At 43.7% G+C, this 27,774-nt stretch overlaps 2 protein-coding genes across 3 annotated transcripts; both read right to left on the bottom strand.

Annotated features, from left to right (window-relative positions):
* Positions 1-787: 787 nt before the first annotated feature.
* Positions 788-27,714, bottom strand: LOC306913828 (uncharacterized protein). Its single transcript, XM_079490638.1, has 14 exons — positions 26,664-27,714; positions 25,328-25,687; positions 21,809-21,904; positions 21,255-21,488; positions 19,980-20,139; positions 19,440-19,534; positions 19,300-19,346; positions 6,551-6,782; positions 5,008-5,367; positions 4,131-4,226; positions 3,575-3,808; positions 2,289-2,448; positions 1,435-1,494; positions 788-1,306 (listed from the first exon to the last, which is right to left on the bottom strand). Exons 1-14 carry the CDS (start codon positions 26,889-26,891, stop codon positions 1,215-1,217), a joined length of 2,454 nt encoding a protein of 817 aa, XP_079346764.1. The 5' UTR covers positions 26,892-27,714; the 3' UTR covers positions 788-1,214.
* Positions 10,291-17,466, bottom strand: LOC306914538 (E3 ubiquitin-protein ligase TRIM47-like). 2 transcript variants are annotated; one of them, XM_079491608.1, is made up of 7 exons: positions 16,586-17,466; positions 15,248-15,607; positions 13,678-13,773; positions 13,128-13,361; positions 11,924-12,083; positions 11,282-11,384; positions 10,291-11,185 (listed from the first exon to the last, which is right to left on the bottom strand). In XM_079491608.1, the coding sequence occupies exons 1-7, from the start codon at positions 16,808-16,810 to the stop codon at positions 11,050-11,052; spliced, it is 1,314 nt and encodes a 437-aa protein (XP_079347734.1). In that variant the 5' UTR covers positions 16,811-17,466; the 3' UTR covers positions 10,291-11,049. The 2 variants fall into 2 exon arrangements, with proteins under 2 accessions (XP_079347734.1, XP_079347735.1); XM_079491609.1 differs by having other exon boundaries at positions 11,325-11,384; positions 16,586-17,460.
* Positions 27,715-27,774: the final 60 nt, after the last annotated feature.

Raw genomic sequence — 27,774 nt, forward strand, 5'->3', positions numbered from 1 at the left:
ATGTTTGTAAAGAAGATATTCAAGTAGTTGGCCACATCAAGGTTGTCAGTGATGAGTGTTGTCCGATTTGATGTTTAGGTTTGAAAACCTGGTTTTTAGTTTCTGACCATAGCCTAGTTGATTGTTTAGTAGCTTCCAGAGCTCATGAGGATTTTTTTTGTTTTCCTGTGCTTTATCATTGATGAAGTTACTTTTAGCTGATTTGGTCATGGCAGTTACACTGTTTCTTAGCTTGATTCGTTGGGTATTTAGGTTGTTCAAACGAGCTTGGCGAACACTGTCGAAGCGCTTGGCTAGCTTTGACTTGCATTTTAGAGCAAGTCTAAAGCAGCCTAAAGGGCCATTTAACAGCACCAATAACTAACTATACCAATACAAGTATAGTGCACTGCTCAGTTCAAACAGGCAGGATTTTTTTCACAAACTTATCACAAATGTATTTTATTATAGTACAGACAATAGACACAAATGCAGACAAGACAGGGTGATAATACCGGAGTTTCTAAAGACGCCTTCTAAAACCTTTCTAAAAGCCTTCAAAATCTTTTAAAAAAATTACAATAATAATGATGTTGCTTTGCTACTACATGTATAGCAATAACTAATGAGACACAGAGGTAGCATCCGGAAAAATTATGTTTAGAAGATGAATTTTGCATTCATAAAACCCTGCTTCCTATTTTACCATGAGTATAGCATTCAAAGATCAGGCCAGTTTTACCTGCAAAGTCCTTCAAAATCATACTGAGATAAATATGAAAAATAATGGACACACACGCACAAAGGATTCATGCCAGTATTTATCCGCATAAATCAGAAATCCAGATGTTGTAAAATGTTAGGGCTTTTACTTGTACAGTTGTCACCTGGCAAAAAAAGGATAATGCTGCAATTGAATGTTTTTCCTGTTCAACATCATTCCCTCTTGCTTGTTGGTCTGGGCAGCAGCCGCAGCACTAGAAGTTGGGCTTCATAGAACTAGTCAATTAACTCAATAACTTTACTGGATATTCCATGCCTTTAAACCAAGAGTCATCATGCAAAAGGAGTGTCAGGGTTTGAAAAAGCCGTTATTTTTTTCAGAAACGTGTTTTAAGTTAACAAATCGTGAAAAACTGTAAATATGTCCCCATCTATGAAGACATGGATTTCTCATGAAGTTCTCAGTTGCCACAACTGATTTCAGTCATTGGATTCCAGAGCCAGCCTGTCTTCTATGGAATCAAGTTGTACATTGAAAATAGCCAATCTAACTCTTCGTGTTCTACTTTGACAGGGTGTGCATCCAGTGAACGAGGACAGGGATCTGTGAGAAGAACACAAATCGAATCAGAAATTAAAATCTCATAAAGCTGGCCATGTTCAGATATCTCTAAGAAAAGAAAAAATAATCACTAACACAAACCCCAAATTCAGCATCAACATGGGTCTCACATTGCAAGTCTTCTCTGGTCTGAGGCTGTGATGTTTCGTGTAGAATATTGACAGCAGACACTGGAGGCACAAGAAATCAGTAACGTCACGGCAGTGACGGCACACCAAGTGTAATGTAGACTAGTGTAATGTCAGAGATAAAACATTCTGAAACTTCAAACAGGCCTACATTAGACTGATTCCATTTAATCTACAATATTTGACTAAGGCAGTGTCAAGACAGAACTCTACTGCTATATAAAATAAAAAAATCACACCCGTGTGAACTGAGTGGTGTAAGGTTTTATATAGCATGATCAGCTGTGGTCTGACGTAATGTCTGACGTAATGAAATAAGGTAAGGTATTATGTAGCCTGATCAGCTCTGATCTGACGTAATGAAATCACACCCGGATGTGATTTCACAACTGGCTTTTTTTGTGCAGAGAAAATGACCACGGTTGCTACGGTCATCCAGTTCACCCGGGTGTGATTTAATTACGTCAGAAATTATTTTGAACATAGCAACCATGGTCATTTTTTTATGCACACAAAAGCCAGTTGTAGGAGTGGTTTACACCACTCAACCAGTTGTAGGAGTGGTTTACACCACTCAAAAATAACACATTCTGAAACTTCAAACAGGCCTACATTAGACTGAGATTCCATTTAATCTACAATCTTGAACAGACAGCAGTATCAAGACAACTCTACTGCTATGTAAAAGCAATACATATTCTTGTTTAAATTGATACATTGTGTGCCATCAGCCTATTCCATCTCAAATATCCCTTTGGCAGCAGGGCTATTCCCTTCTGTCCATGTTTTTCTATAATGGCTGATTTAGAAAAAACTAAACGATAAAAGAAATTCACCTCTCTTTGATATCTCTGGCCAGGTTGTCTTCAGGATGTTGTCTAGTTGGACTCTCAAACCAGACACAGCATCACTTACATCTGTGAAGGAACCCAGAGTATGGGCAACAACACTGGGTAAGGCTGGAGATACACTGGGTCTGGAGAGAGACTGGACACTCTGGAGGGAATGGAACAGACAGGACAGAAGAACAATATCAAGAAATAAACAGATTTGTTATACAGCTAGTATAGCTCCCAAATGAGCCTCTGAAAGGCTAAATAACACAGAGAGAAAGACTACGGTTTCAAAATGAAACTAGATAAAGTGCCCCTCGGGGCACAGGTCTCCACCAGGGCAGGTCAGGTTGTGGCAGGGTGCCATTTCTTCTTACGGATGGAATATGAAATATCAGACAGATCCGGCTTGAACACATGACTATAGACAGTGTGTAACGATTTGCGGGATTTTTGGACAGAATCTGGAGGAGTAATATCAAAAAACGTGTTTTTCAAAAGTCAGCCTCCTGACCGGCCCTGCTTCTGAGTAGGGTATAGGTCAGTGCGGGGCCACTCAGCACGCCTGGGGCGCAGACAGTGCACTAGAATTTCGAGTGCACCGAATAAACAAATGACCAGAGGGCGCACGGGTGAGCTCAGTGCGAATTTCCGAACGCACCCAATATAACATAATATCGTTACTGTCACTGTTTGAGACCGATCCGATACAGATATGGTATTTTTATATGCTACTTTTTTTTCTAAATGTTTTTTTATCCCACGATTTTGTAACCCATTTTTTCACCCAGTGTCAATTATCTAATGTAATCTTGGGCGCTACACTTCCTCTGCCAACCTGGGGGGGCAGCGGACTGACCTCATGCCTCCTTCTGTGCATGAGGAGTCCAAGCTGCTTCTTTTCACCCGACAGGGGAGAGTTTCCCCGGTCGGACGTAGCGCGTGGAAGGAACACGTTATTCTGACCAATTCCTTTCCCCTCCATCAGGCTGGCCAGGGGGAGGTAGTTTAGAGACCAGGATTACTGCATGTTTTGTGAGGGTACCTACCCTAGGGGACACGGGGAGAACATGCAAACTCCACACAGAAAGGCCCTTTCGCCAACCCCACCTCGGGTATGGGCACTGATGACGCGGCGGAGGGAACACGCCCACAGCGCCCACAGCGTCCCCAGTGGGAATCGTACCAAGGACCTTCTAGCTGTGAGGCAACAGCACTACCGACTGTGCCACCGTGACTTTGATATGCTACTGATTATATTGTGCATCACTACTGAACATCTATGGAACCTGAATGAAATGGATGGTGTCATCAGTTTTGGACAGCTCCCCCAGGTCAGCGTGTCTCCTCTCCAGCGTGGCGATCTCCTTCTCCAGCTGACCCAGGTGTGTCTCAGTCTGAGCCCCTGCAGTCTTCTGCTGGTCTCGGATCAGTTCTTTGACCTCACTGCGCCTTCTCTCAATGGAGACGATCGTCTCGGAGAAGATCTTGTCAGTGGCAGCCAGTTCTGCTTCCGCAGAGCTCTGGTTGAGGCAACATGGAACGAGAAAACACACCACGCACGTATGTTCTGTTCTGTATCTTTTGTTTGTTTCTTTCCTCACCTATGATCCGAGTCTAGATAATTCTATATGATGCATTGATAAAATGGGTAGCTGCAGTGAAACAATAATTTTTTCCATGCAAATAATTTGTGTAAAACATGGCTAGTCTTGTTTTATAGGTTGCTTGTTCTCTGCTAACAGTCCAGTCATTATCTGAAAGCATGAAACAAATTATACTTTCGTACCCTGACCCCAATAACACAATATCAAATCAATATAAATTATCATAATATCAGCTCACCTTCAGGGTCTTCAAGACCTGTCTCATGTCTATCAGCTCCTTCTTTCTCTCTTGGATCTCCTGCTGTATATTTTGCTGAATTGTTGCCAGCTGTTTCTGCAGAAAATAAGCATTTAGAAGTGTTTGGTTTAGAGATCCAAACCTAATCCTAAATCCTAAATCAACAACCACTTCGGCCTATCCGGAATCGGGTGACTGGACTTCTCTATAAGGGAGATGCCAGCCATCCATCTGAGAGAACTAATTTCGTACGCTTTTTTTCCCGCAACCTAATTCTTATGGTATTGATCCACTCTTCATGACCATAGGTGAGAGTAGAAACGAAGACTGCTTGGTAGACCGAGAGATTTGCCTTCTGGCTCAGCTAGAACTAGCTTTAACAAATTTGATTCTGTATTTTTTTTTTTTTTTTTAAACTTAACTTTTTTAAGGGAATACCTCCACACACTCGACTTAGGCGACAAAGCAGCAGACTGCAGACACGTAGAGAAGGAGGGAGACCCGCACACTGTCACTTGCTGGTTCAAGAGCTTTTTATTTAATGTCCAAAATGCATTTGACATTTTGACTTTTTTGAAAGTTTGAAGTTAATCAAAAAATCACACCCGTGTGAACTGAGTGGTGTAATGTCTTATATAGCCTGTCTGACGTAATGAAATCATGTCTGACGTAATGAAATCACACCCGGGTGAACAGGGTGAACATAGCAACCATGCTAATTTTTTCTGCACAGACTTACAAAGCCAGTTGTAGGAGTGGTTTACACCACTCAAAAAAGAATGACAACCAGTTTTCCTTTTTAGATTCGTCATGATCATTGCATTTCAAACATTAACTGTAATTTTACCTTGTCCCACCGTGCGATTGTGGTCCATACCTGTTTCTCAGTCTTTTCTGCTGCAGCCGACACAGTGTCGTGGCCCTTATGCTCTTCCATTGCACACACAACGCAGACACACTGCTGGTCTGTGCGACAGAACACCTCCTTCAGCTTGTCATGACTGGAGCACATCTTCTCCTGCAGTTTGTTTGTGGCCGGGACCAGCTTGTGCTTCTGCAGCACGGGGACACTGTAGTGAGGCTGGAGGTGAGTCTCGCAGTACGAGGCCAGACACACCAGACAACACTTGAGGGCTTTGGAACGTCTGGTTCCGGAGCAGAAGTCACAGGCCACGTCTGCTGGGCCGGCGTACACCACAGACGCAGAGGGTCTCGCCTTCCTCAACTTCTCCACAACCTGCAAAGTAAAACATACGACGGAAATTCTCCATTCATTGTCAAAGGCATTTAATGTTGATGTTAACACGAAAATAGCCGATTTGCTCAGACACATAAATTCTCCATTCATTGTCAACTGGCATTTAATGTTTGTGTTAGGACAAGAATCTACACTATAGCTGAAAATAGTAAAAAAGTAATGGACAGGGAGGAGGGAGGGGGTCACTCACTGATGACCAAAAAGCAGGAATCAATGAGGTTCAGGATGATATAACACTGAGAAATAATTGAATCTGCTAATCCCAGGAACATTATCTGAACACTCATTGTACAGTAGCTTTGACCTTTCATTGCCATGTTGTTGAAAGAGGAAAATGGAGGTTACTGTCCGGTTACACTAACTTTAAAGAGATCTTGTTAACAGTCAGCTGTGTGTAGAAGTTACTGCACGCGCACACACACTTTTCAGGCAGTAAACTATAGCCATGGATCAAACGACAAGATCGTCCAGATTCATGACAGACTTGACAGTCGTGTCTCAGAGCTAACTGCAAGTAAACAGTACTTCAACAGTCTTATGGGTGATTTTTGTGTGTTGATTATGTCTTGTTTAAATGTCTTGATTAACTGAATACATAGGACCACAACGGAAACAACCCTAGGGCAGCAGGCAGTGAGGCACGTGCAGAGGTGTGGGGGCCTTTGGGGCTTGGGCACCTGCCCTTTTGCCTCAAAGTGCCCCTTTCCCCCCAACTTGCTCCATGTATCCAATGTAGGCCCACTACATTTCTGGTGTCAAATGGTACGAGGGACGGACCACCACAAAAAGACCACCCCCAAAATTGGTGTACGCACAGCTGCACACTCATGTGCCCTTTTCTTGAGTTTGGGCCCCTAGCTGCACCTTCAGTGCTCTCTGCACTGCCCGGGAGGCATACTATGGTCCGACGGAGCATTGGTTCGATATGCGTCCGCACCTCGGACTAGCGCCTGCTCCCGTGCTTGCGGTTATGGTTAGGTTAGGGGTTAGGGGTATCGGATCAATGAATCATCGGACCAAACACATGTACCCCACTGCCCTGCCTGCCCTAGGGCTTTTAGTGTTCCTTTTTAACAATCATTGTAAAATCGATCGTCTTGCCTACTATTTGCAAACTGTTGATAAAGTATTAAATCAAAGTCAAACTCTCTCTCTCTCTCACCTCAGCCAGCATGTTGTTCCTCTTCAGAACAGGTTTTCTCCTGAAGCTCTCCCTGCACTGGGGACACCTGTATACATCCGCCGCCCGCCAGGACCAGCAGTCCTCAATGCAGTGACCACAGTAGCTGTGTCCACATTGTAGAGACACTGGTTCCCTCAGAAGGTCCAGGCAGATGGAACAGCAGAACTGATCCGGGTCCAGAGCAACTCCCTGCAGCTGTGCCATAGTTAGCCTATACTGAGCACCACACTAAACGACACTACAGTGTCCTTTATTGTGTATAGTATACTAGTAGACGTAGTCTATGCAGATTTTGTTCGTTTCCTTTATATAAATAAAATACCGGTATGTCTATGGTTTTGTTTTAAGAGGAACTATTAAAGGAGCATTAATGGAAAGGAGAGAAAAGTGTGGTTTCCAGGTTGTGTGTCCAGCAGGCTTGGCAAACTGCACTCCTGTCTCCACTCTCTGTCATCAGCTCTAATTTAGCTACCCTGAACACACAAACACACGGTCATTGGACTTTGACACACACTTTGTAACAAAGTCCAATGAGACAACATTTACTGCTGGATTTAGTAGAACCCAGAGCTCTGGCCTACTGTTGCAACATTGTCTCATCATGATTACCTCACCTTCTGACGTTTGGCAAAATACTTCAATTACCTCAATTCTTGACGTATTTAAATAATACGTCATGGCGTGACTTAAGTGTAAAAAGGTCACGCTCTGACGTTTTTTATTTTTCTGTCTAAAATAATCTGAAGCTATATTATTATTCATGTCATGTTAGAGCAGGTCTGAAATAAATGTCAGAGCTGATATCGACATATAAATATGAAATAAATGCTTAAACATGTCACTATGTCTAATGTTATAACCATTGGGTTAACCAATGCTAACAACTTCCCTGCTAAAGTATGCAAATTCCGCTAAAATCCGCCTTTTTGTACACAATCGTTTTGGAAGATAATACTAGTCTTTTACTAACTGGCTAACAGAAATAGCAGATAAAGAAGTATTAACACTGATAGTTTGTAAAAAATGTGTTTATTTTGGTCCGCCTAAAGCTAATTCATGCTAATGTTCCAGCTGGGGGCACTGGTGGAAAATGCGGAAATGGCTTCCTATTTCCAATAGCAGAAGAAGAAGACTCGAACGAATTTAGTGTAAACATTGTAACATTATGTCACCATAACGTGGTTATTATTAGTTGCTTTGGAATGTACCTGCCATGAAAATTAAGGTCATAATAACGCAGATCGCATCGATATGTAATATAGTGCGATAATGCACTTGTTTAGCTACAGGATTGATATCAATATATTAGCTAAATGTAGCTAACGGCTATCGTTGCGGCGTTGCCAGTTTCTGCGAGAGAAATAAGCAACCCGCCCGGTATATGAAAACAAGACCAAAATAAGCGAAAATCTACAAGCAATTAACAACACAAATCTTGTCCAAATCTGATATGGGGTCCCAGTCCCTGGCACAAAATAAATTTTTTGATGTAGGGTTCTTGGACAATACATAATTCTGGGGGTCGCTTATAATAAGAGGACTTGGCAACCCTCGCTACAGGAAGTTGGTCCTACATGTTTTTCCCTCGCTACAGGAAGTTGGTCCTACATGTTTTTATTATTATTTATATTCACCGAGTAGTGTCAAATGACTTACCTTCCTGTTGCGAGGGTTGCCAAGTCCTCTTATTATAAGCGACTTTGAGCTTATTGGTAGTTGCAGCCTTGCAGGTTGCGTTTTTGGGGGGCTTGTTTCTAAAGTTTCCAGTGATTTTCACACATTTCCATGTCAAGGACCCCCAGAATTATGTATTGTCCAAGAACCCTACATCAAAAAATGTATTTTGTGCCAGGGACTGGGACCCCATATCAGATTTGGACAAGATTTGTGTTGTTAATTGCTTGTAGATCGGCTATTTTCGCTTATTTTGGTCTTGTTTTCATATACCGGGCGGGTTGCTTATTTCTCTCGCAGAAACTGGCAACGCCGCAGCGATAGCCGTTAGCTACATTTAGCTAATATATTGATATCAATCCTGTAGCTAAACAAGTGCATTATCGCACTATATTACATATCGATGCGATCTGCGTTATTATGACCTTAATTTTCATGGCAGGTACATTCCAAAGCAACTAATAATAACCACGTTATGGTGAGCGACTTTGAGCTTATTGGTAGTTGCAGCCTTGCAGGTTGCGTTTTTGGGGGGCTTGTTTCTAAAGTTTCCAGTGATTTTCACACATTTCCATGTCAAGGACCCCCAGAATTATGTATTGTCCAAGAACCCTACATCAAAAAATGTATTTTGTGCCAGGGACTGGGACCCCATATCAGATTTGGACAAGATTTGTGTTGTTAATTGCTTGTAGATCGGCTATTTTCGCTTATTTTGGTCTTGTTTTCATATACCGGGCGGGTTGCTTATTTCTCTCGCAGAAACTGGCAACGCCGCAGCGATAGCCGTTAGCTACATTTAGCTAATATATTGATATCAATCCTGTAGCTAAACAAGTGCATTATCGCACTATATTACATATCGATGCGATCTGCGTTATTATGACCTTAATTTTCATGGCAGGTACATTCCAAAGCAACTAATAATAACCACGTTATGGTGACATAATGTTACAATGTTTACACTAAATTCGTTCGAGTCTTCTTCTTCTGCTATTGGAAATAGGAAGCCATTTCCGCATTTTCCACCAGTGCCCCCAGCTGGAACATTAGCATGAATTAGCTTTAGGCGGACCAAAATAAACACATTTTTTACAAACTATCAGTGTTAATACTTCTTTATCTGCTATTTCTGTTAGCCAGTTAGTAAAAGACTAGTATTATCTTCCAAAACGATTGTGTACAAAAAGGCGGAGTTTAGCGGAATTTGCATACTTTAGCAGGGAAGTTGTTAGCATTGGTTAACCCAATGGTTATAACATTAGACATAGTGACATGTTTAAGCATTTATTTCATATTTATATGTCGATATCAGCTCTGACATTTATTTCAGACCTGCTCTAACATGACATGAATAATAATATAGCTTCAGATTATTTTGATATCAGCTCTGACAACATGACATGAATAATAATATAGCTTCAGATTATTTTAGACAGAAAAATAAACGTCAGAGCGTGACCTTTTTACACTTAAGTCACGCCATGACGTAATATTTTCAAGAATTGAGGTAATTGAAGTATTTGCCAAACGTCAGAATGCGAGGTAAAATTATGACATGTGTGTGAATGTGTTGACTGACACTAGTGTCCTTTAGTTATATAGTCTATGGTTTTGTTCATTTATTCGAAGAGAAATTACACAGTTTCCTTTATATAAATGAAATAATGTCTATGGTTTTGTTTTAAGAGAAACTATAGAAAGGAGAGAAAGGGGTGGTTTCCTCATCACACCTTGTAACAAAGTCTGCCCAATGATATGAGACAGCATTTACTGCTGGATTCAGTAGAACCACACATTTAAATTCCTATTTCCTATACAAGCCGGCCTCATATGTGTTGCTATGACAAAGACAATCCATGTCAGACTAGTCAAGTGCTAAGAAAAACAAAAGGGAGGGAGCGCACCTGGCTGCATCAATCAGTGAATCCGCATGGTGACCTTCAAGTGGCGCTGTTGAGCAACCTACAAGTGGCAGTGTGGCACCGTTGAGCAGAAGTATAGTGCACTGCTCAGTTCAAACAGGCGGGATTTTTTTCACAAACTTATCACAAATGTATTTTATTATAGTACAGACAATAGACACAAATGCAGACAAGACAGGGTGATAATACCTGAGTTTCTAAAGACGCCTTCTAAAACCTTTCTAAAAGCCTTCAAAATCTTTAAAAAAAATTACAATAATAATAAGGATGTTGCTATGCTACTACATGTATAGCAATAACTAATGAGACACAGAGGTAGCATCCGGAAAAATTATGTTTAGAAGATGAATTTTGCATTCATAAAACCCTGCTTCCTATTTTACCATGAGTATAGCATTCAAAGATCAGGCCAGTTTTACCTGCAAAGTCCTTCAAAATCATACTGAGATAAATATGAAAAATAATGGACACACACGCACAAGGTTGTGCCAGTATTTATCCGCATAAATCAGAAATCCAGATGTTGTAAAATGTTAGGGCTTTTACTTGTACAGTTGTCACCTGGCAAAAAAAGGATAATGCTGCAATTGAATGTTTTTCCTGTTCAACATCATTCCCTCTTGCTTGTTGGTCTGGGCAGCAGCCGCAGCACTAGAAGTTGGGCTTCATATAACTAGTCAATTAACTCAATTCCTTTACTGGATATTCCATGCCTCTTTAAACCAAGAGTCATCATGCAAAAGGAGTGTCAGGGTTTGAAAAAGCCGTTATTTTTTTCAGAAACGTGTTTTAAGTTAACAAATCGTGAAAAACTGTAAATATGTCCCCATCTATGAAGACATGGATTTCTCATGAAGTTCTCAGTTGCCACAACTGATTTCAGTCATTGGATTCCAGAGCCAGCCTGTCTTCTATGGAATCAAGTTGTACATTGAAAATAGCCAATCTAACTCGTCTTCGTGTTCTACTTTGACAGGGTGAGGTTCTTGTGCATCCAGTGGAGGGGGACAGGGATCTGTGAGAACACAAATCGAATCAGAAATTAAAATCTCATAAAGCTGGCCATGTTCAGATATCTCTCAGAAAATAAAAAGGAATCACTAACACAAACCCCAGATTCAAACGATAAGAAACAGCATCAACATGGGTCTCACATTGCAAGTCTTCTCTGGTCTGAGGCTGTGATGGTTCGTGCAGAATATTGACAGCAGACACTGGAGGCACAAGAAATCAGTAACGTCACGGCAGTGACGGCACACCAAGTGTAATGTCAGAGATAAAACATTCTGAAACTTCAAACAGGCCTACATTAGACTGATTCCATTTAATCTACAATATTTGACTAAAGCAGTGTCAAGACAGAACTCTACTGCTATATAAAATAAAAAAGAACACATTCTGAAACTTCAAACAGGCCTACATTAGACTGAGATTCCATTTAATCTACAATCTTGGACTAAAGCAGTGTCAAGACAGAACTCTACTGCTATATAAAATAACACATTCTGAAACTTCAAACAGGCCTACATTAGACTGAGATTCCATTTAATCTACAATCTTGAACAGACTAAAGCAGTATCAAGACAACTCTAAAAGCAATACATAATGTACATATTCTTGTTTAAATTGATACATTGTGTGCCATCAGCCTATTCCATCTCAAATATCCCTTTGGCAGCAGGGCTATTCACTTCTGTCCATGTTTTTCTATAATGGCTGATTTAGAAAAAACTAAACGATAAAAGAAATTCACCTCTCTTTGATATCTCTGGCCATGTTGTCTTCAGGATGTTGCCTAGTTGGACTCTCAAACCAGACAAAGCATCACTTACATCTGTGAAGGAACCCAGAGGATGGGCAACAACACTGGGTAAGGCTGGAGATACACTGGGCCTGGAGAGAGACTGGAAACTCTGGAGGGAATGGAACAGACAGGACAGAAGAACAATATCAAGAAATAAACAGATTTGTTATACAGCTAGTATAGCTCCCAAATGAGCCTCTGAAAGGCTAAATAACACAGAGAGAAAGACTACGGTTTCAAAGTGAAACTAGGTCTCCACCAGGGCAGGTCGTGGCGCTATAATAGGCCAATGTGAAAAGGGTGCTATTTCTTCTTACGGATGGAATATTAAATAGCGCACGCACGCACGCACGCACGCACGCACGCACGCACGCACGCACGCACGCACATTTGTAACGTGTTAGTGACCGTCACGTTTTGTTGTTGTCACTTTCTTCCCTCCTACTGACTGACATGGGTTGATGTCAGTCAAGGTGAGGTAGAAATGTATTTACCTGGCTCGGGGCGCCACACTGGCTTGGCCAGTATAACATATAATATCGTTACTGTCACTGTTTGAGACCGATCCGATACAGATATGGTATTTTTATATGCTACTTTTCTTTTCTAAATGTTTTTTTATCCCACGATTTTGTAACCCATTTCTTCACCCAGTGTCAATTATCTAATGTAATCTTGGGCACTACACTTCCTCTGCCAACCTGGGGGGGCAGCGGACTGACCTCATGCCTCCTTCTGTGCATGAGGAGTCCAAGCTGCTTCTTTTCACCCGACAGGGGAGAGTTTCCCCGGTCGGACGTAGCGCGTGGAAGGAACACGTTATTCTGACCAATTCCTTTCCCCTCCATCAGGCTGGCCAGGGGGAGGTAGTTTAGAGACCAGGATTACTGCATGTTTTTGTGAGGGTACCTACCCTAGGGGACACGGGGAGAACATGCAAACTCCACACAGAAAGGCCCTTTCGCCAACCCCACCTCGGGTATGGGCACTGATGACACGGAGGAGGGAACACGCCCCCAGCACCCACAGCGTCCCCAGTGGGAATCGAACCCAGGACCTTCTAGCTGTGAGGCAACAGCACTACCGACTGTGTCACCGTGACTTTGATATGCTACTGATTATATTGTGCATCACTACTGAACATCTATGGAACCTGAATGAAATGGATGGTGTCATCAGTTTTGGACAGCTCCCCCAGGTCAGCGTGTCTCCTCTCCAGCGTGGCGATCTCCTTCTCCAGCTGACTCAGGTGTGTCTCAGTCTGAGCCCCTGCAGTCTTCTGCTGGTCTCGGATCAGTTCTTTGACCTCACTGCGCCTTCTCTCAATGGAGACGATCGTCTCGGAGAAGATCTTGTCAGTGGCAGCCAGTTCTGCTTCCGCAGAGCTCTGGTTGAGGCAACATGGAACGAGAAAACACACCGCGCACGTATATTCTGTTCTGTATCTTTTGTTTGTTTCTTTCCTCACCTATGATCTGATTCTAGATAATTCTATATGATGCATTGATAAAATGGGTAGCTGCAGTGAAACAATCATTTTTTCCATGCAAATAATTTGTTGCTAGTCTTGTTTTATAGGTTGCTTGTTCTCTGCCAACAGTCCAGTCATTATCTGCAAGCATGAAACAAATTATACTTTCGTACCCTGACCCCAATAACACAATATCAAATCAATATAAATGATCATCATAATATCAGCTCACCTTCAGGGTCTTCAAGACCTGTCTCATGTCTATCAGCTCCTTCTTTCTCTCTTGGATCTCCTGCCGTATATTTTGCTGAATTGTTGCTAGCTGTTTCTGCAGAAAATAAGCATTTAAAACTGTTTGGTTTAGAGATCCAAACCTAATCCTAAATCCTAAATCAACAACTATCCATCCATCCATCAACCAACCACTTATCCGGAATCGGTTGTGGGGGCAACGGTTCGAGCAGAGCTCCAGACTTCCCTTTCCTGAGAAACATTAGTACCGTAAACTTCCTCCTGGGAATCCCAAGGCGTTCTCAGGCCAGTTTGGAGATGTAATCCCTCCCATCTGGTCCTTGGTCTGCCTCGGGGTCTCTTCCCAGTGGGACATGCAGCGAGGCATACGCACTACTGTAGATGCCCGAACCGCTTAAGCTGGCTCCTTTCCAAGCGAAGGAGCAGCGGCTCTACTCCGAATCGCGCCCGGGTGACTGAACTTCTCACCCTATCTCTAAGGGAGATGCCAGCCACCCATCTGAGAAAACTAAACCTTATTCTTATGGTATAGGGTGTAACAAAATCTCCTGGAGAGGGCGTCAACATATGTGTCACGTGGTAGCGGCCGCCATACTTGCTGGCTTGTCTGGTTTGTTTACATTGAGCGACCATCAGGTGTACTTGTATACTTCTTTTTTTTAAACTGACCTCACAATGGTGCAGACTTGCTCAGTAAATAAGTGCCACAGCAGGTCACGTCGAGGGAATGAGCCAGAAAACGGAATTAGATTTTCAGCTTTCCAGCATGGAGACAGTATCAAGGAACCCAGATTGACGAGTTTACAAAAAGACGTAGAATGGCTTGGATCGGCGCACGGGCGCAGAGACATAACGTTCAACAAAGTATCTAAGCACAGCCGTGTTTGTTCACAACATTTTCCTTGTCCTTGTAATGTATTTTGGCCCGACGTTCTTTCTATCCATCCTGGTGTTGGTTCACTATGTTGTCGCCAAGAACGAGCTCAATATTTACAAAAACATACCACCGTCACTCTATTCTGAGTGATGTGGGCTAGAATTTAATGCCCACGAGAGGGCCGTCCCTAGCTTTTCAGACGCCGCCCCCCTCTTGGTGACGTACACGTTTTCACACGCTATTGATCCACTCTTCATGACCATAGGTGAGAGTAGAAACGAAGATTGCTTGGTAGGCCGAGAGCTTTGCCTTCTGGCTCAGCTAGAACTAGCTTTAACAAATTTGATTCTGTATTATTATTAGCCTATTATTATTTAAAAAAATAAGGAAAGACCTCCGCACACTCGACTTACTAATAACAGGTGCGTCGGCAGCAAAGCAGCAGACTGCAGACACGTAGAGAAGGAGGGAGACCCGCACACTGTCACTTGCTGGTTCAAGAGCTTTTTATTTAATGTCCAAAATGCATTTGACATTTCTTTGACTTTTTTGAAAGTTAGTTAATCAAAAAAAGAATGACAATCAGTTTTCCTTTTTAGATTCGTAATGATCATTGCATTTCAAACATTAACTGTAATTTTACCTTGTCCCACCGTGCGATTGTGGTCCTTACCTGTTTCTCAGTCTTCTCTGCTGCAGCCGACACAGTGTCGTGGCCCTTATGCTCTTCCATGGCACACACAACGCAGACACACTGCTGGTCTGTGCGACAGAACACCTCCTTCAGCTTGTCATGACTGGAGCACATCTTCTCCTGCAGTTTGTTTGTGGCCGGGACCAGCTTGTGCTTCTGCAGCACGGGGACACTGTAGTGAGGTTGGAGGTGAGTCTCGCAGTACGAGGCCAGACACGCCAGACAACACTTGAGGGCTTTGGGACGTCTGGTTCCGGAGCAGAAGTCACAGGCCACATCTTCTGGGCCGGCGTACACCACAGACGCAGAGGGTCTCGCCTTCCTCAACTTCTCCACAACCTGTAAAGTAAAACATACGACGGAAATTCTCCATTCATTGTCAAAGGCATTTAATGTTGATGTTAACACGAAAATAGCCGATTTGCTCAGACACATAAATTCTCCATTCATTGTCAACTGGCATTTAATGTTTGTGTTAGGACAAGAATCTACACTATAGCTGAAAATAGTAAAAAAGTAATGGACAGGGAGGAGGGAGGGGGTCACTCACTGATGACCAAAAAACAGGAATCAATGAGGTTCAGGATGATATAACACTGAGAAATAATTGAATCTGCTAATCCCAGGAACATTATCTGAACACTCATTGTACAGTATAGCTTTGACCTTTCATTGCCATGTTGTTGAAAGGAAAATGCTGTGTGTAGAAGTTACTGCACGCACACACACACTTTTCAGGCAGTAAACTATAGCCATGGATCAAACGACAAAGATCGTCCAGATTCATGACAGACTTGACGGTTGACAGTCGTGTCTCAGAGCACAGAAACAGTACTTCAACAGTCTTATGGGTGATTTTTGTGTGTTGATTATGTCTTGTTTAAATGTCTTGATTAACTGAATACATAGGACCACAACGGAAACAAACCTAGGGCAGCAGGCAGTGAAGCACGTGCAGAGGGGTGGGGGCCTTTGGGGCTTGGGCACCTGCCCTTTTGCCTCAAAGTGCCCCTTTCCCCCCAACTTGCTCCATGTATCCAATGTAGGCCCACTACATTTCTGGTGTCAAATGGTACGAGGGACGGACCACCAAAAAAAGACCACCCCCAAAATTGGTGTACCCACAGCTGCACACACTCATGTGCCCTTTTCTTGAGTTTGGGCCCCTATAGCTGCCCCCTCAGTGCTCTCTGCACGGCCCTGCCTGCCCTAGGGCTTTTAGTGTTCCTTTTTAACAATCATTGTAAAATCGATCGTCTTGCCTACTATTTGCAAACTGTTGATAAAGTATTCAATCAAAGTCAAACTCTCTCTCACCTCAGCCAGCATGTTGTTCCTCTTCAGAACAGGTTTTCTCCTGAAGCTCTCCCTGCACTGGGGACAGCTGCTGTATACATCCGCCCGCCAGGACCAGTAGTCCTCAATGCAGTGACCACAGTAGCTGTGTCCACATTGTAGAGACACTGGTTCCATCAGAAGGTCCAGGCAGATGGAACAGCAGAACTGATCCGGGTCCAGAGCAACTCCCTGCAGCTGTGCCATAGTTACCCTATACTGAGCACCACACTAAACGACACTACAGTGTCCTTTGTGTATAGTATACTAGTAGTCTATGCAGATTTTGTTCGTTTCCTTTATATAAATAAAATACCGGTATGTCTATGGTTTTGTTTTAAGAGGAACTATTAAAGGAGTATTAATGGAAAGGAGAGAAAAGGGTGGTTTCCAGGTTGTGTGTCCAGCAGGCTTGGCTAACTGTGCACTCCTGTCTCCACTCTCTGTCATCAGCCTTATTGCGCATCTAATTTAGCTACACTGAACACCGGTACACACAAACACACGGTCATTGGACTTTACAGTACACCTTGTACTGCTGGATTTAGTAGAAGGCCAGAGCTCTGGTTGTATAGTCTATATGGTTTCGTTCATTTATTCGAAGAGAAATTACACACCAGTTTCCTTTATATAAATAAAATAATGTCTATGGTTTTGTTTTAAGAGAAACTAAGGAGCATTATGGAAAGGAGAGAAAGGGGTGGTTTCCTGGTTGTGTGTTTACAGCATGGCTAACTGTCCCTGCATGTGGAATACTGTGCACTCCTGTCTCCACTCTCTCATCACACCTTGTAACAAAGTCTGCCCAATGATATGAGACAGCATTTACTGCTGGATTCAGTAGAACCACACATTTAAATTCCTATTTCCTATACAAGCCGGCCTCATATTATATGTGTTGCTATGACAAAGACAATCCATGTCAGACTAGTCAAGTGCTAAGAAAAACAAAAGGGAGGGAGCGCACCTGGCTGCATCAATCAGTGAATCCGCATGGTGACCTTCAAGTGGCGCTGTTGAGCAACCTACAAGTGGCAGTGTGGCACCGTTGAGCAGCCTAAAGGGCCATTTAACACAGCACCAATAACTAACTATACCAATACAAGTATAGTGCACTGCTCAGTTCAAACAGGCGGGATTTTTTTCACAAACTTATCACAAATGTATTTTATTATAGTACAGACAATAGACACAAATGCAGACAAGACGCGGTGATAATACCTGAGTTTCTAAAGACGCCTTCTAAAACCTTTCTAAAAGCCTTCAAAATCTTTAAAAAAAATTACAATAATAATAATGATGTTGCTTTGCTACTACATGTATAGCAATAACTAATGAGACACAGAGGTAGCATCCGGAAAAATGATGTTTAGAAGATGAATTTTGCATTCATAAAACCCTGCTTCCTATTTTACCATGAGTATAGCATTCAAAGATCAGGCCAGTTTTACCTGCAAAGTCCTTCAAAATCATACTGAGATAAATATGAAAAATAATGGACACACACGCACAAAGGATTCATGCCAGTATTTATCCACATAAATCAGAAATCCAGATGTTGTAAAATGTTAGGGCTTTTACTTGTACAGTTGTCACCTGGCAAAAAAAGGATAATGCTGCAATTGAATGTTTTTCCTGTTCAACATCATTCCCTCTTGCTTGTTGGTCTGGGCAGCAGCCGCAGCACTAGAAGTTGGGCTTCATATAGCCCGTCTCCGGACCCCCCGGGTTGAGCTCCTTTGGACCCCTAACCCGTAGGGTCCGGTATCACCGGCTTCAAGCGACATGGGATGCAATCTGATTTACCCTGACTTACCCCTGTGCTGCGGTGTGGGTGTCACGCTGACATATTCCAAAAGAAGCATATGAACGCTATAGGAGACAACGAACCTTCTGACCCCCCCCGCGAACGGCTCAGAAGCCGTTAAGTATTTTTAATGTTTGTACGACCGTTTTGGCAGCTCTGAAATTCTCTCTTCGGTCCCTCCTTGTTGACATCTCGGTTGGCTAGCTGCGCCTACGAGGCGCGTAGGGAGGCGCAGCTAGCCAACCGAGATGCTGGAGGCGGTACAATGGGATGTCAACAAGAGAGAATTTCAGAGCTGCCAAAACGGTCGTACAAACATTAAAAATACTTAACGGCTTCTGAGCCGTTCGCGGGGGGGGTCAGAAGGTTCGTTGTCTCCTATAGCGTTCATATGCTTCTTTTGGAATATGTCAGCGTGACACCCACACCGCAGCACAGGGGTAAGTCAGGGTAAATCAGATTGCATCCCATGTCACTTGAAGTCGATGATAAGGAACCCTACGTAAAGTCATCAAAATGTCAGAAACTTTAACGTAGGGTTCCGAAAGGAGCTAGGCTTCATAGAACTAGTCAATTAACTCAATTCCTTTACTGGATATTCCATGCCTCTTTAAACCAAGAGTCATCATGCAAAAGGAGTGTCAGCCTGTCAGGGTTTCAGTTTTGTGTGTGCGGTTTTGAAAAAGCCGTAATTTTTTTTCAGAAACGTGTTTTAAGTTAACAAATCGTGAAAAACTGTAAATATGTCCCCATCTATGAAGACATGGATTTCTCATGAAGTTCTCAGTTGCCACAACTGATTTCAGTCATTGGATTCCAGAGCCAGCCTTGTCTTCTATGGAATCAAGTTGTACATTGAAAATAGCCAATCTAACTCTTCGTGTTCTACTTTGACAGGGTGAGGTTCTTGTGCATCCAGTGAACGAGGACAGGGATCTGTGAGAAGAACACAAATCGAATCAGAAATTAAAATCTCATAAAGCTGGCCATGTTCAGATATCTCTAAGAAAAGAAAAAAGAATCACTAACACAAACCCCAAATTCAGCATCAACATGGGTCTCACATTGCAAGTCTTCTCTGGTCTGAGGCTGTGATGGTTCGTGTAGAATATTGACAGCAGACACTGGAGGCACAAGAAATCAGTAACGTCACGGCAGTGACGGCACACCAAGTGTAATGTAGACTAGTGTAATGTCAGAGATAAAACATTCTGAAACTTCAAACAGGCCTACATTAGACTGATTCCATTTAATCTACAATATTTGACTAAAGCAGTGTCAAGACAGAACTCTACTGCTATATAAAATAAAAAATAACACATTCTGAAACTTCAAACAGGCCTACATTAGACTGAGATTCCATTTAATCTACAATCTTGAACAGACAGCAGTATCAAGACAACTCTACTGCTATGTAAAAGCAATACATATTCTTGTTTAAATTGATGCATTGTGTGCCATCAGCCTATTCCATCTCAAATATCCCTTTGGCAGCAGGGCTATTCCCTTCTGTCCATGTTTTTCTATAATGGCTGATTTAGAAAAAACTAAACGATAAAAGAAATTCACCTCTCTTTGATATCTCTGGCCAAGTTGTCTTCAGGATGTTGTCTAGTTGGACTCTCAAACCAGACACAGCATCACTTACATCTGTGAAGGAACCCAGAGGATGGGCAACAACACTGGGTAAGGCTGGAGATACACTGGGCCTGGAGAGAGACTGGACACTCTGGAGGGAATGGAACAGACAGGACAGAAGAACAATATCAAGAAATAAACAGATTTGTTATACAGCTAGTATAGCTCCCAAATGAGCCTCTGAAAGGCTAAATAACACAGAGAGAAAGACTACGGTTTCAAAATGAAACTAGATAAAGTGCCCCTCGGGGCACAGGTCTCCACCAGGGCAGGTCAGGTTGTGGCCTCCTGGTGGCGCTATAATAGGCCAATGTGAAAAGGGTGCCATTTCTTCTTACGGATGGAATATGAAATATCAGACAGATCCGGCTTGAACACATGACTATAGACAGTGTGTAACGATTTGCGGGATTTTTGGACAGAATCTGGAGGAGTAATATCAAAAAACGTGTTTTTCAAAAGTCAGCCTCCTGACCGGCCCTGCTTCTGAGTAGGGTATAGGTCAGTGCGGGGCCACTCAGCACGCCTGGGGCGCAGACAGTGCACTAGAATTTCGAGTGCACCGAATAAACAAATGACCAGAGGGCGCACGGGTGCGCTCAGTGTGAATTTCCGAACGCACCCAATATAACATATCGTTACTGTCACTGTTTGAGACCGATCCGATATGGTATTTTTATATGCTACTTTGTTTTTCTAAATGTTTTTTTATCCCACGATTGTGTAACCCATTTTTTCACCCAGTGTCAATTATCTAATGTAATCTTGGGCGCTACACTTCCTCTGCCAACCTGGGGGGGCAGCGGACTACCTCATGCCTCCTTCTGTGCATGAGGAGTCCAAGCTGCTTCTTTTCACCCGACAGGGGAGAGTTTCCCCGGTCGGACGTAGCGCGTGGAAGGAACACGTTATTCTGACCAGTTCCTTTCCCCTCCATCAGGCTGGCCAGGGGGAGGTAGTTTAGAGACCAGGATTACTGCATGTTTTTGTGAGGGTACCTACCCTAGGGGACACGGGGAGAACATGCCAACCCCACCTCGGGTATGGGCACTGATGACGCGGCGGAGGGAACACGCCCACAGCGTCCCCAGTGGGAATCGAACCCAGGACCTTCTAGCTGTGAGGCAACAGCACTACCGACTGTGCCACCGTGACTTTGATATGCTACTGATTATATTGTGCATCACTACTGAACATCTATGGAACCTGAATGAAATGGATGGTGTCATCAGTTTTGGACAGCTCCCCCAGGTCAGCGTGTCTCCTCTCCAGCGTGGCGATCTCCTTCTCCAGCTGACTCAGGTGTGTCTCAGTCTGAGCCCCTGCAGTCTTCTGCTGGTCTCGGATCAGTTCTTTGACCTCACTGCGCCTTCTCTCAATGGAGACGATCGTCTCGGAGAAGATCTTGTCAGTGGCAGCCAGTTCTGCTTCCGCAGAGCTCTGGTTGAGGCAACATGGAACGAGAAAACACACCGCGCACGTATATTCTGTTCTGTATCTTTTGTTTGTTTCTTTCCTCACCTATGATCTGATTCTAGATAATTCTATATGATGCATTGATAAAATGGGTAGCTGCAGTGAAACAATCATTTTTTCCATGCAAATAATTTGTGTAACACATGGCTAGTCTTGTTTTATAGGTTGCTTGTTCTCTGCTAACAGTAATTATCTGCAAGCATGAAACAAATTATACTTTCGTACCCTGACCCCAATAACACAATATCAAATCAATATAAATTATCCTCATAATATCAGCTCACCTTCAGGGTCTTCAAGACCTGTCTCATGTCCATCAGCTCCTTCTTTCTCTCTTGGATCTCCTGCCGTATATTTTGCTGAATTGTTGCCAGCTGTTTCTGCAGAAAATTAGCATTTAGAAGTGTTTGGTTTAGAGATCTGGTTAACAAGCTAAAAGCAATTGGTTTCGATAGCACATCAGTGAGCTGGATGCAATCCTACCTGGAGGGGAGAGAACAGATGGTGGAAGTGAACGGAACACTGTCCCCCCCCCCTCCCAGTGAGCTGTGGCGTTCCACAAGGGGGCATACTAGGACCTTTACTGTTCCTAATATATGTTAACGACATGACTTCAGCTTGTGACTGCAACTTGTTCCTGTTCGCAGATGACTCGGCACTGCTGGTCTCGGACAGGGACAAACTGCAGGTTGAAAATGCCCTCAGCTCTGAACTCGGTAGAATCTGCACCTGGCTCGCTGATAACAAACTATCTTTACACCTGGGAAAAACTGAATCCATTCTCTTTGGATCTAATAGTAATCTCAGCAAGGCAAATGGCTTCTTGGTTAGAGTGGGTGACAATGTTATCACACGTAAAGATGAAATTACCTACCTAGGTTCCATCCTGGAGGCTAATCTTTCCGGTGATAAAATGGCCACCAACGTAATCAAAAAAGTCAACCAAAGAACAAGATTCCTTTACAGGATCTCCTCACTGGTCGACGAAAACACCTTGAAGACCTTAACAGGAGCCCTTGTACAAGGCTTCTTTGACTATGCATGCACCTCCTGGTACCACAGCACCTCAAAGGCCCTTAAAACTAGGCTCCAGACCTCCCAAAACAAACTGGTCAGGCTCCTACTTGGCCTCACCCCCCGAACCCACCTCACCCCTGCCCACTTTGACAGACTGGCATGGCTTAGGGTCGGCGACAGAGTACAGCATCTTGCAATGGGTCTGGTCCACAAGATTCGATACTCCACCAAGATACCCATGTACCTGTGTAGATACTTCCTTAATGTTAACGAAGTCCACACCCACAACACCAGAGAGAGTGCAACGAACCATGTTCAACCCAGATTCGGCACAATCAAGGGACTAAATTATTTTCGCTCCTATGCCACCAAAATGTGGAACGCCCTACCAACAGTCATTAAGACATGCGAATCCCTTGACATTACATTACATTACATTACAGTCATTTAGCAGACGCTTTTATCCAAAGCGACTTACAATAAGTGTATTCAACATAGGTAGGGAACAAAAACTACTAATCACCAGAAGTCTTTAGTGCATTTTCTGCAAAAACAAGCAACCAAGAGTATACCTAGTGCTAAGGTAAAAGTGCAATATATCAGCTACCTATTTCCTTAAACAGATGAGACAAAATAGCTAAATCAAATGAGCATGAGCTAAAACAATTAAGTGTATCGACTAAACAAGATCCAATAAACAATACAACAATAGAAAACAAGCGTTCGTACAACTAGTTAACAATAAGTAGGTCAGGCAGAGAGGAAGGGTAGTGTTTCCTGAAGAGGTGGGTTTTCAACCTGCGGCGAAATATGGGCAGTGACTCTGCTGTCCTAACATCAGTGGGAAGTTCATTCCACCACTGTGGGGCCAGAACAGAAAAGAGTCGTGACCGTGTGGATCGGCCAGAAGGACCCTTGAGTGACGAGGCAATCAGTCGCCCCGAGGTGGCAGACCGAAGTGGTCGGGCAGGGGTGTAGGCATCGACCATAGCCCGGAGGTAGGAAGGAGCTGTTCCTTTCACTGCCCTATAGGCTAACACCAGGGTTTTGAACTGGATGCGAGCCGCTACGGGGAGCCAGTGTAGAGAACGGAGAAGGATGGTTGTGTGGGAGAACTTGGGGCGGTTGAACACCAGACGAGCCGCAGCTTTCTGAACAAGCTCCAGAGGTCTGATGGCAGATGCCGGAGCACCAGCAAGGAGGGAGTTGCAGTAGTCCAGGCGGGAGATGACGAGAGCCTGGATGAGCACCTGGGCTGCCTTCTCCGTGAGGAAGGGGCGAATCCTCCTGATGTTGTAGAGGAGGAATCTGCAGGACCTTGTCACTGATGCGATGTTTGCCGAGAACGTCAGTTGATCGTCCAGGGTCACACCCAGATTTTTCGCAGTCCGAGTTGAGGTCACCACAGCATTATCAATGGTGATGGCCATGTCTCGGTGCGGACAGCCCTTCCCCGGGAGGAACATCAGCTCGGTCTTGTCCAGGTTGAGCTTCAGGTGGTTTGTCGACATCCACGCCGAGATGTCAGCCAGACAAGCAGCAATGCGTGACTCCTTCAAAACCGCTCTCAAAGGGCACCTACGGATGGCTGCAATTCGAAACTGCCCCCCGTAAAATCTGAATCCCCCCCCACCGCCCCCCCCCCCCCTTTTTTCCCCTCACTGTATATGTTTCTTTTCCCTTTTTACCTCCATTATGAATTCCTGTACTGTTCTTTGTCTATATAGAAGTGTCTATTTGTACGTCTCTAAATGTTTTGATGAATTGAACATGGTGGACCCTGTTGTAAACAAGTGTAATGCTTAATTGGGTCGTCCACTCACAGTTAACAGCCTTTGTATTGAGTTTGTGCTTGAAATGTACTGTAATTCTGCAAACTGTTAATAAAATTTTCAATCAATCAATCAATCCTAAATCCTAAGTCAACAACTATCCATCCATCCATCAACCAACCACTTATCCGGAATCGGTTGTGGGGGCAACGGTTCGAGCAGAGCTCCAGACTTCCCTTTCCTGAGAAACATTAGTACCGTAAACTTCCTCCTGGGAATCCCAAGGCGTTCTCAGGCCAGTTTGGAGATGTAATCCCTCCCATCTGGTCCTTGGTCTGCCTCGGGGTCTCTTCCCAGTGGGACATGCAGCGAGGCATACGCACTACTGTAGATGCCCGAACCGCTTAAGCTGGCGCCTTTCCAAGCGAAGGAGCAGCGGCTCTACTCAGAATCGCGCCCGGGTGACTGAACTTCTCACCCTATCTCTAAGGGAGATGCCAGCCACCCATCTGAGAAAACTAATTTTGTACGCTTTTTTCCCCCCCCGCAACCTTATTCTTATGGTATTGATCCACTCTTCATGACCATAGGTGAGAGTAGAAACGAAGATTGCTTGGTAGGCCGAGCGCTTTGCCTTCTGGCTCAGCTAGAACTAGCTTTAACAAATTTGATTCTGTATTATTATTAGCCTATTATTAAAAATAAATAAAACTTTTTTTAAGGAAAGACCTCCGCACACTCGACTTACTAATAACAGGTGCGTCGGCGACAAAGCAGCAGACTGCAGACACGTCAAGAGGGAGGGAGGGAGACCCGCACACTGTCACTTGCTGGTTCAAGAGCTTTTTATTTAATGTCCAAAATGCATTTGACATTTTTTTTAAACTTTTTTGAAAGTTAGTTAATCAAAAAAAGAATGACAACCAGTTTTCCTTTTTAGATTCGTCATGATCATTGCATTTCAAACATTAACTGTAATTTTACCTTGTCCCACCGTGCGATTGTGGTCCATACCTGTTTCACAGTCTTCTCTGCTGCAGCCAACACAGTGTCGTGGCCCTTATGCTCTTCCATGGCACACACAACGCAGACACACTGCTGGTCTGTGCGACAGAACACCTCCTTCAGCTTGTCATGACTGGAGCACATCTTCTCCTGCAGTTTGTTTGTGGCCGGGACCAGCTTGTGCTTCTGCAGCACGGGGACACTGTAGTGAGGCTGGAGGTGAGTCTCGCAGTACGAGGCCAGACACACCAGACAACACTTGAGGGCTTTGGGACGTCTGGTTCCGGAGCAGAAGTCACAGGCCACGTCTTCTGGGCCGGCGTAGACCACAGACGCAGAGGGTCTCGCCTTCCTCAACTTCTCCACAACCTGTAAAGTAAAACATACGACGGAAATTCTCCATTCATTGTCAAAGGCATTTAATGTTGATGTTAACACGAAAATAGCCGATTTGCTCAGACACATCAATTCTCCATTCATTGTCAAACTCACTGAGTGATGACCAAAAAACAGGAATCGATGAGGTTCAGGATGATATAACACACAGAGAAATAATTGAATCTGCTAATCCCAGGAACATTATCTGAACACTCATTGTACAGTAGCTTTGACCTTTCATTGCCATGTTGTTGAAAGAGGAAAATGGAAGTTTACTGTCCGGTTACACTAATAACTTTAAAGAGATCTTGTTAACAGTCAGCTGTGTGTAGAAGTTACTGCACGCACACACACTTTTCAGGCAGTTACAGTTAACTGTAAACAGTACAGTACATCAACATTGTCTTATGGGTGATTTTTGTGTGTTGATTACGTCTTGTTTAAATGTCTTGATTAACTGAATACACAGGACCACAACGGAAACAACCCTCTAGGGCAGGCACGTGGCTCAGGGGTAGAGTTTCCAGATGGTTTCTGGATGGTAACCACAAGGTCACCAGTTCGAACCCGGGCTCCCCCAGAGTTAGTGTCGAAGTGTCCTTGAGCAAGACACTGAACCCCCTGATGTGCTGGTTGGTGCCTTGCATGGTTTCTACCGCCATCGGTGTATGAATGTGTGTGTGAATGGGTGAATGTAATGCACAATCTATGTAAAGCGCCTTGGATAAAGGCGCTATATACTGTAAATGCACCATTTATTTTACCACGTGCAGAGGGATGGGGGCCTTTGGGGCTTGGGCACCTGCCCTTTTGCCTCAAAGTGCCCCTTTCCCCCCAACGTTCTCCATGTATCCAATGTAGGCCCACTACATTTCCTTTTTAACAATCATTGTAAAATCGATCGTCTTGCCTACTATTTGCAAACTGTTGATAAAGTATTCAATCAAAGTCAAACTCTCTCTCTCACCTCAGCCAGCAAGTTGTTCCTCTTCAGAACAGGTTTTTTCCTGAAGCTCTCCCTGCACTGGGGACAGCTGTATACATCCGCCAGCCAGCCCCAGGCCCAGTAGTCCTCAATGCAGTGACCACAGTAGCTGTGTCCACATGGTAGAGACACTGGTTCCCTCAGAAGGTCCAGGCAGATGGAACAGCAGAACCGATCCGGGTCCAGAGCAACTCCCTGCAGCTGTGCCATAGTTAGCCTATACTGAGCACCACACTAAACGACACTACAGTGTCCTTTGTGTATAGTATACTAGTAGTCTATGCAGATTTTGTTCGTTTCCTTTATATAAAATACCGGTATGTCTATGGTTTTGTTTTAAGAGGAACTATTAAAGAAGAATTAATGGAAAGGAGAGAAAAGGGTGGTTTCCAGGTTGTGTGTCCAGCAGGCTTGGCTAACTGTGCACTCCTGTCTCCACTCTCTGTCATCAGCCTTATTGCGCATCTAATTTAGCTACACTGAACACCGGTACACACAAACACACGGTCATTGGACTTTACAGTACACCTTGTACTGCTGGATTTAGTAGAAGGCCAGAGCTCTGGTTGTATAGTCTATGGTTTCGTTCATTTATTCGAAGAGAAATTACACACCAGTTTCCTTTATATAAATAAAATAATGTCTATGGTTTTGTTTTTTAAGAGAAACTAAGGAGCATTATGGAAAGGAGAGAAAGGGGTGGTTTCCTGGTTGTGTGTTTACAGCATGGCTAACTGGCTAACTGTCCCTGCATGTGGAATACTGTGCACTCCTGTCTCCACTCTCTCATCACACCTTGTAACAAAGTCTGCCCAATGATATGAGACAGCATTTACTGCTGGATTCAGTAGAACCACACATTTAAATTCCTATTTCCTATACAAGCCGGCCTCATATGTGTTGCTATGACAAAGACAATCCATGTCAGACTAGTCAAGTGCTAAGAAAAACAAAAGGGAGGGAGCGCACCTGGCTGCATCAATCAGTGAATCCGCATGGTGACCTTCAAGTGGCGCTGTTGAGCAACCTACAAGTGGCAGTGTGGCACTGTTGAGCAGCCTAAAGGGCCATTTAACACAGCACCAATAACTAA

This window comes from Electrona antarctica (genome assembly GCF_951216825.1).
Source record: "Electrona antarctica genome assembly, chromosome: 21".
Classification (NCBI taxonomy): Eukaryota; Metazoa; Chordata; class Actinopteri; order Myctophiformes; family Myctophidae; genus Electrona; species Electrona antarctica.

Coding starts and splice junctions, on each gene's coding strand:
- LOC306914538 (XM_079491608.1), bottom strand. CDS start 16,810: ATGGCACAGCTGCAGGGAGTTGCTCTGGACCCGGATCAGTTCTGCTGT. Junction 15,608..16,585: donor GGAACAACATGCTGGCTGAG/GTGAGAGAGAGT, acceptor TTTACTTTACAG/GTTGTGGAGAAGTTGAGGAA. Junction 13,362..13,677: donor AGGTCTTGAAGACCCTGAAG/GTGAGCTGATAT, acceptor TGCCTCAACCAG/AGCTCTGCGGAAGCAGAACT.
- LOC306913828 (XM_079490638.1), bottom strand. CDS start 26,891: ATGGCACAGCTGCAGGGAGTTGCTCTGGACCCGGATCGGTTCTGCTGT. Junction 5,368..6,550: donor GGAACAACATGCTGGCTGAG/GTGAGAGAGAGA, acceptor TTTACTTTGCAG/GTTGTGGAGAAGTTGAGGAA. Junction 3,809..4,130: donor AGGTCTTGAAGACCCTGAAG/GTGAGCTGATAT, acceptor TGCCTCAACCAG/AGCTCTGCGGAAGCAGAACT.